Source organism: Nanorana parkeri, unplaced genomic scaffold (assembly GCF_000935625.1).
Source record: "Nanorana parkeri isolate BGI_ZX_2015 unplaced genomic scaffold, ASM93562v1 scaffold237, whole genome shotgun sequence".
NCBI classification, from domain to species: Eukaryota; Metazoa; Chordata; class Amphibia; order Anura; family Dicroglossidae; genus Nanorana; species Nanorana parkeri.
The window spans coordinates 1628234-1637210 of NW_017306505.1; the positions used below are offsets into that span (position 1 = coordinate 1628234).

At 41.0% G+C, this 8977-nt stretch overlaps 1 protein-coding gene across 1 annotated transcript in view; it reads right to left on the reverse strand.

Annotated features, from left to right (window-relative positions):
* Window positions 1-1056: 1056 nt before the first annotated feature.
* The window catches only part of GMEB2 (glucocorticoid modulatory element binding protein 2), a 10968-nt gene continuing 3047 nt past the window's right edge, over window positions 1057-8977 (reverse strand). The window contains exons 3-8 of the mRNA XM_018556386.1: window positions 8201-8331; window positions 7660-7763; window positions 4485-4642; window positions 3429-3509; window positions 2407-2529; window positions 1057-1983 (exon numbers count right to left, since the gene is read on the reverse strand). Of these exons, the coding sequence (XP_018411888.1) occupies window positions 1337-1983; window positions 2407-2529; window positions 3429-3509; window positions 4485-4642; window positions 7660-7763; window positions 8201-8331 (1244 nt within the window). The 3' untranslated portion in view covers window positions 1057-1336. The remainder of the gene's footprint in view (window positions 1984-2406; window positions 2530-3428; window positions 3510-4484; window positions 4643-7659; window positions 7764-8200; window positions 8332-8977) is intronic.

The window sequence follows — 8977 nt, forward strand, 5'->3', positions numbered from 1 at the left end:
AAAAACAAAATTAAAAAAAGGGTTGGTTAAGAAATAATAATGTGTACATGTTTGTTGGCCTTTTTGTAAGCTTCTGGTCCTATGTCTAACGTAAAGTTGTAAAACTTTAAAGGGTCATTTCCCCCACAATGAATCCGTTATATGTTTTGGACACAGGACCGAATCCCTCAGTGCCTTATTAAAACTATTTGGGAATTGCAGCAGCATGACATGAAAATCCACTGCTCTATAGTGAAATTCTTTGACCTCCACACACAATGCAGCTTCTCCAATAGTACGGTCTATTCATATACAAATAAGTGGCGACATCACTGGGTATTGAGCCTGTGCTTTCATTGAGAACTAACAGCCACGCAGAACCCATAGGACAATGGGACCGAAAGTATGCAATAGAACTGCTAAAAGCTGACAGCTTTTGGATACTTTACATATACCACACACTCCAACCATGTCTGCTGCTGCATATATATTACTGGAGTAGTAGGACTGGTATTCATGGGTGCTTATGAAAGTGCCAGGCTATAACAGCCTTGGCGATCACATCTAACTGCAGAATGCAGATAGGGTTTTAGTGCAAGGCTGGACAAATCCAGGTAGCCAATGTACATAACGCACAGAAAAAATAAAAAAAATAAAAAAAATCAGCTGGCACATATTTTGAGCTTTTCGTATTGGTTCATTAAAACTGCCTGTTACCTTTTGGACCAGACTGACTGGCTCCTGATATCCAAACAAATCTGCTCACCACCTTTCTTATGAACCTTATAAGAAATAAACCATAGAAACAGCTTTGATGGAAGCTGAAGGTCTGTTGGGCTGCAGCTTTCATGGAAGTCTCTTCATGGGTACAGGCAAATAACGGTCCCACCTTGTTGAACCCAATGCTACCCACTGTGATGAACTTCTCAGGGTTGTCAAATTCCAATATATTTGAAAGCCTGCGTATAAAAGCTCTTAGATAGTTGCTAAACCCTCTGTACATTGCAGATATTAAATGATAATAACACTGAAAATGTGGGGGGGTTCCATCTTGGCCCATTCCATTGAAAAGCACCCCCCGGGCCTACAGAGAAAAGCGCCATCGGACTATCCTAGGAGTGTCCACAGGAAGATCTCACCAATATGACGTGAGGCTGTCTCTAACAATATTCAACATCTTGTTCGGTACTAGAACCATCTGCGGCCATATTCTGTGCAATGTGCAACAGATTTGTCAGCACAGAACTTCCCTCGTCCCTCTTTGGTTCATCAGCTTCCTCCGGCTAAGCTCCCATCATCCATCACAGTCACACGATAGCTCAGAGCTATTAAGGTACCAAAACATGGCTTGCCTTCTCTACTTCTCCATCTGGTCCTCGGTCAGAGATGTCACCTCTATGGTGGTATGCTCCTCCTCCCCATCCGCTGAGTCACAGGGCATGGCTACAAAGGTACTCCCGGCTGGTGCTAACTGTGCCAAGTTCTGTAGGGTGGCACCCAGCCCTGGAAGAGTAAGCAGCTGGATGGGGCTCATCATTTTAAGAACAGTGTTGCTGTCTTGTACAGCCGCTGTGCTCAAAACAGTGAGGTTGGATGAGTCGGGGTGAATTTCCAGAGTGCTTGGGAAGCTGCTGCCTGAAGGGGTGAGGATAGTGTAACCTCCCAAAACTGGGGAGGAAGGTGCGCTGGCTTGGGAAGTTGAGTTCTTGGTAATGAAGGTGGAAGTGGAGGATGAGGGGATACTGGTGGTGAGTACTTTACCGAATGGGATGCTGGTCAATTGAGAGATAGACATTCCTTGAGGAAGGGTGATCTGCGTTGGCTGAGAAGACATCTGTGAGCTTATGGCAGCTGGGCCAGAAGTTGCACGGGTTAAACGTGGCCGCTTGGTTGGAGGGGGCATGCTGACTGGGGTCAGTGTCATCAGCACGTTGTTGAGATGTTGAGACTTGTGCTTCAGCTCCTTGGCTCTTCTTCGGTGTTCATCGCACTGCTGCTCCAGCGCTGTGGGAAAAACGATCCCAACAACATTTATTTTTTTTAAATTAACACGATAAATATTCATGTCCCATTTTCATAATAATATATTACAAACATATCTGTAGCCACAGAATGGAGCCTCTCAATAAGCATCCTCTTTCCACAGCCACTCAGACGAGGAAACCTGAATAATTATTTCGTTTCTTGTGCAGAGAAAGGGTAATGTAGGCCCTGCACATTTATCCTAAGGCTTTATCTAACTTCTAGGTTCAAACTAACACGTCGATCTTCTCCACTGTCTAGTCTGTTACTAGGGTGTGAAGAGAAGTATTTGTGTATATACTTTGGCCATTAAAAAGTGGCTAGCAATTATTAAGAGGAATAGTAAAGCACTGCACAAACTGTTTGCGTTATATAAATCCAGTATAATAATAATAATAATAGTACCTGCTAGATCTCTGGTGTACTGCTCTCTAGAGCGATCCATCTGGCTTTTGTTGCTGGCCAGTACTTTCTTAATTAAATCCAGCAAGCCGAAATTCTGGACAATGTTGTTGAGCAGCACAGCGTCTAAAAAAGAGAAAAGGATACCGGCTGAAAGAAAAGAAAAGGTTTAATGGTGTCAAAAAGATTTTAAAAAGGACTTACAAGGCCCAATCCTTGCAGCCTAATCACATATAATCTGACACTGGCTCCAAATAAAGGGTTCAAGAGGAAAGATTCCTGTAAGTCTACCATTTATTATTGGTTGGTTGAAGTTAGTCAATCTGTTTTGTTTGAGAAAGAGCTAAGGTGAGTTTATAAAAAAAAAATAGGGTTGCACAGATACTGAGTACAGTACTCGGTACAAGTACATGTACCGATACTTTTGAGCTCCAAGACTAGACTAGAGAAAAATTCAAAAATTAGGAGGCAGCTGTCATTTATAAGGAGCACGCAGAGCTCCCGGGATTTGTACATCTCTGTTTTAATTCCAAAAATAAGAGTTAGCCATGTCTTACAAAAATTTTCAAACAAGCCAAAAAATGTCTATTCTTGATAACAAGCACTTCCTATGGCAGAAGTGGTCATCACCACCTTCTAGGTGTACAATTAAAAGGCCCAGGTGATGCACTGAGATGTGAGAGATGTTTGTGGCCAGACTTAAAACACCTAAAAAAATAAAATTGCTCACTTCTTGCATTAAAACTAAGGAGCCATCATTAAGCTGGCCAGACATTACAATCTGACTGCACAAAGTTTACCTAGAACTGTAAAGAAATCTAAACTGATGTGGGTTCGTAGAAGATCGAACGTATTCACAAAAATTGTAAGACCTTGTATGAAACAGTGATTTGATAAGCTGGCATCATTTTCATCAGACCTGAGCAGATTATGGAACGGACCGCACGCCTTCAAATCTACCCATTCTATCCATGTTTCTTTTAACTGCAAAATAAAATATCCTTTATACCGCTTGCAGCACTTACCTCCGACCGTAGTGGTCCAGTCTCCGGTTCCATCACACGTCTCTATAGTAATAGTTGCTGGGCTCCCGTTAACAGTGAAACCTGTGCAGGAGAAGAAATGTTAAACAGCAGGTGAATCTATTATGTATGCCAGTGATGGAAAGCTAGCCGTCATGAGTTCTCTGAAAATGATAAATGCCTCGACACCATGCTGATCCTTTGCAAGATTCTGCATACCTGTTCTAGGTATGTTTCTAGCAACTACCAAACAATGAAACATGTCTTCTCGGTGGACTGAACCTTTAATATGCTTACAGATATTAGATGGTGCTTGACCAAGCGCACTAACCAGCAGCGGAAAGAGCTTTCGAACAAAAGATTTCTGCACATACATGCACATTTTAATATATGGAATTTGACGTGCACTAGAGTGCTGGCTTATCTCAGGGAATATGCATCAATCAGCCAGCAAAGCCCATCTTGGTCAATTCCTTTGTCACCCTAGAACACTCATCCAGAGGTTAGTGCAGAGGATCTACAGGCAAAATGTTTTTGTCAGAGCAACGTACTCAACTACATATACAGGAGCATTTACAAAAGTCTGTGGCTGCTGTATAGGTTGACCAAAACAAAACAATACAAGGCTAAATTTTTAGTAGTATTAATTCCATTCATCACTGAAAAATTAACTTCAACTGTTAATATTACACATCATGCTAAAAATTGATGGAGCATGCTCAGGGAAGGGCTGTAACACAAACCCCTTAATAGAAAAGCTGCCGAGTCACCAACAGCAGAGGTAAATTTGGCAGAGCATAACCTCCAGATAATCGCATCCGTACAAAAACAGGGGGTGAGACATGACGGTTCAATGTTTCCTTAAACACTGGGTGGAAGTACCCTTAAAGTCACTAACAGATCTTGGCTGACACTACCATGGCACCTGGTATTAAACATTGACTTACTGCAAGTTCATAAATAAGGTTATAGAGATATATATATATATATATATAAACATACACACACACATTTTCTGATACTGGATGAAGCAAGAGTTACTCCAGAGTCTCCACTTACTGTCACTGGATGTGGTGGTGATGGGAATATACTCCGTGGATACCTGGCTGCAGAGAGAAACGCGGCTCCCTGTCACATCGATCTTGGTGCTCCGGCAGGTATTGGAACAGACCTTGGAGTGTTGGTAGAAATCCAGCTCCCCTGAATCCATTATTTTCCTGGTGGAAAAAAAGAATAGGACCTTAGAAGGTATGCTCTAGTCAAACATTAATCCAGGGTACGCAGTCTTCCCCCTAGCTTGTTCCACTGGTTAAATCCCTATGGCTATCAGTAACATTATTTGATTAAACCTGAATCTAAAGCTGGCCATACGTGGATAGAATTTTGCTTATTTCCTACTTAATTAACCAAAATTTGATCTGTGTGTGGCTCTACCAGCACCACCCAGCTTGGCAAAAGTCGGTTTCAATCAATCTTTTTCGAAGGAGCCCGGTGGAAAATTGTCACTCGAACAGCGACTGCAGCCAACCAGCTGCTGTCATGGTTTGGGTATCCTCATAGTATAGGCGGTGGCTGTCAGAATAACCTAGCCGGCAGGGGAGATTGTTTCATCCACGCTATTTAGCATGCAAAGGACAAAATTAAAAGATTTAACTGTGTATGGCCAGCTTAAAACTGAGAAAATGTAGCCAGTGTGTTCTCGGGTTCCAGCAATGCACACACTCTCTAAATCTCACTTCGGTTCAACACACACTGGAGCAGAAGACTCCAAACACTGCAAAAACAAAATGGATTTACATTTTACGATATTTATCAATTAATTTTGGGATTGCATTAAGTTCCAGCGGTAAAAATGATATATAGGACTATATCTGCTTAGTCATTTGTGAACGCTTTTTGGTTATATCTTTGGGCTTAATAATGCATTTAGGATGTTTCTTTATGTGTATTACAGGGCAGGACTAGACGCATTAGCTATTTTGTTGGAACATAAATAGAATAAATTAACAACCCCTCATTGTATTATTAAACTAGCTGAAACTGAGAAAAAGACAGCTAGCTGATAAAACAAAGATCAAGAGTTCACAAAGTAACTCCATGTTTTGTATACATGGGATGAACAGGAGGCTAAACAGGCTGTACTGCAACTTCCTCTCCACCCGCTCTACTACTATGATGTTTCCCAAAACACCAGGCCCTGTTCCTACAGATTACACAGTACACTGTACACAGCAGGGACAGGGATACAGCAGGGTGGAAGGTTAAAGTGACCTACGCCATTCCACCTAACAGTACCTGTGCATAGAGGAGGTTGTAAGCTCGGTATTGCTCCCTCTCTCATTACACAGCTCTCTAGAAATCCAGAGAGGAGCCAAAAAACTCTGTGAAAACATACATTTAGCTTAATTTTGCTTTCCCTTCCTTTCCCCAATGGCTGAAATGTGTTTCCTTTTGGTTAAAAAGGCAGCATCCAATCACAAAAGGAGGGATGAGGTTTCAGTATCCAGAAATGTACAGGAGCCAACATTACTTTCAAAAGTCCGATTTCCACTCAGTTTTTACAGCTGCTATGTTGGGACTTCTAGAAATGCAGTGGCATGAGAGAAGAAGCAATAAAGAGCTTACAGCAGCCTCTAGGCACAGGTTAGATGAGATAGTAGAAGGAATGGCGCGGTTCATTTTAACATGCTCTCACTTTACAGATATTTACAGATACTTTACAGATATTGGTGGAGGCAGTAAGGTCAGAGACAGCCCAGAGTAAAATTAATAAACAATTCTATGTAAAGCTTTAAAGAACAAAGCTATATCATTTGTGTAACTGGTTGGCAACATGTAAATAGACTATGCGCCCCACGCTGCTTAACTTTTTACTTTTTGCAAAATACAACCTAGCTTTCCCTGTCTATGTACTGTTATGGAGGGGGCTGGGGAGTTTTCCTTAATTAACCCTGTCTGTGCTGTACCAGTAGAGGTCATTATTAATTGAACACTTGATGTGCAAACTCTCTGTCCTAACAGAGATAAAGACATCAAGACTTGGGTGGTACAGTGTATATTAATACACTTTACAAATGTCCGTTTTCTGTCCCCTGATTGCACATTGAAGCTTTCTGAACTATTTTAGGTTGCCTATAGAGTCTGATGTATAAACCTGCTTCAAAGAAACAACTAGAAAGCTAAAAATAAGAAAAACTATTTATAGGTATATGTAGTGCGAATTGGAAAACAAATAATTAACCCATAATTAACAGCAAAAGTGGAAATGTAGATAAACATTTGTCCATTTTTAAAAGAACCACTAGATGGCATTGTACTACCAAAGCTGAAGAGTGTAGGCCAGATTCCCTGACACATTTATAGACATTTGCTGCTAAATGATGCTATTTGAGTATAATAAACTCTGTATTTTGGTTTTTATTTTATTTATGGGAAAATACTTTTCCAACTGCTTCTGGGCCGTTACATGACATGGGGGCTTTCTAGCATATCTAATGCACACAAGCAAAAATGTAATTGACAGCAAACCTCCAACTAATGGCTGCCTGAAGAAAAATACCAGGGGCAGATAAAAAAACTAGTCAGCCGCCACAAGGAGAGAGAGCAACAGTGACTGGTCTTTATTACAGGAGGGGGGTGGAGACAAGACCAGTCACCCTGCACAAGGAGAGAGAGAGCAGAAATAATCGGTCTTTATTACAGGAGGGGCCGGAGACAAGACCAGTCACCCTGCACAATGGGAGGGAGCAGCAGTGACTGGTCTTTATTACAGGAGGGGGCGGAGAAAAGACCAGTCACCCTGCACAAGGAGAGAGAGCAGCAGTGACCGGTCTTTATTACAGGAGGGGGCGGAGAAAAGACCAGTCACCCTGCACAAGGAGAGAGAGAGCAGCAGTGACCGGTCTTTATTACAGGAGGGGGCGGAGAAAAGACCAGTCACCCTGCACAAGGAGAGAGAGAGCAGCAGTGACTTTATTACAGGAAACGCAATATTTATTCCGCCCCACGTTTAGCATGTCAAAGTGAAATTAAACAGTTAGGCAAATCAAGTAGAATAAATAATTAAACCAACTGAAGCTTGCATAGAAATGATTGAAGACTCATGGTTTGCATTACCTGCATTAAGAAGTACCTATATAAGAGACATATAAAACAACACAATAAATCAAAGCTCACATGCACAAAACATTAGGTATTGTAGTCTTCAATGTGTACACATAATCTAACCACTTACCTGAGCATGACTCCATTCATCCTGATGGCTCTCTTCCAGTCCTTTAAGGTAGATTTTCCAGCCAAATGCACAAATTCTTTCGGACTGATCAGATGGTCATTATACTGAAAAGTGACGAAAAAGAGGATATGATGAGATATTAGATAAAAGACCATAGGGTGGAAAAAGGCGTGTATACGAAGAAAGGCCCATTGACGCTCCCCATGTATCTTATATTTTTGGTTTTGCCCAAAATTTAACAAAGTTTGGAGTCACGTCTGGAGTCTATTCAATAACCTACTTAGCTGACATAAAATACATTAAGATTCCCGCTTATATGCAACTCTCACCTAATGTTACTTATGACCATTATACTGGATGTAAACTGTACCATTTCCTGAATTTACTTCAAAAAGTCTAAATAAAGTTCTGCTAAAAAATAAAAAAAAATAAAAAGGTCAGGGCCGGCAGTGAAACACTGAAATATATTTTAGTGCTTTTGAATAACAATAATGCTCAGTAAATATAGTACAGGACCCATTATAAGTGGACTCGTGCTTACCTGCACACACTTGACATTGATCCCTGGGCACACAAACTTCCTCCAGATCAGGTTGGCTTTGCTCTCTCCACAGGTGATGGCGTAAGCAATCTCTGCTTCAAGAGTTTCCTCTTCCTCGTCCCCCATCTTCACTTCTCAGCCAATGTCATAGGCAACAAAAAAAAAAAAAAAGAACAAGATTTCTGTAAATCTCTGGTCCACAAAGCACTGATGGAGAAAGCTCCCACACCAGCAGTCTGTAGCTGTGTGTTATATGAATGGCCAAGAGGACAGAGGGCAGAGACACGACACCAGGAATGGAGACTTTCAGCGGTCATGTCAAGAGCTGTATTATGTGGGATAACTAAAAGATCTCTTTTTTTACCAGTCTGGAGAAAGCCTACATGCTGTTATGTTATAGCCGAGGTAAACACTTAACAGCTCTAAACCTTGCAAAAGTATTGTGCCTGAGCTTTAAAACAAAAGAATATGGACACCGGCACTCCAATAACCGGTACGTCTATTTATTGACATACATGCAAAAATGTTAGCATAGCACACAGTGTGACGTTTCGGGGTCACACAGGATCCCTATATAGATCTATAAGAGGTGCACCGAAATGGAAATTTTAAAGCCGAGATAAAAAAATGGTCAGGCCGAAACCAAAAATGTTTTTTTTATTTTAAATTGCTTCAAATTTTTTATTTCTTTTTTATAAACGTTTTAATTTGTTATATTCCTTTTTATTTATTAATTCATTTTTTATACATTACTTTTAGGGGCGTCGGGGAAATATT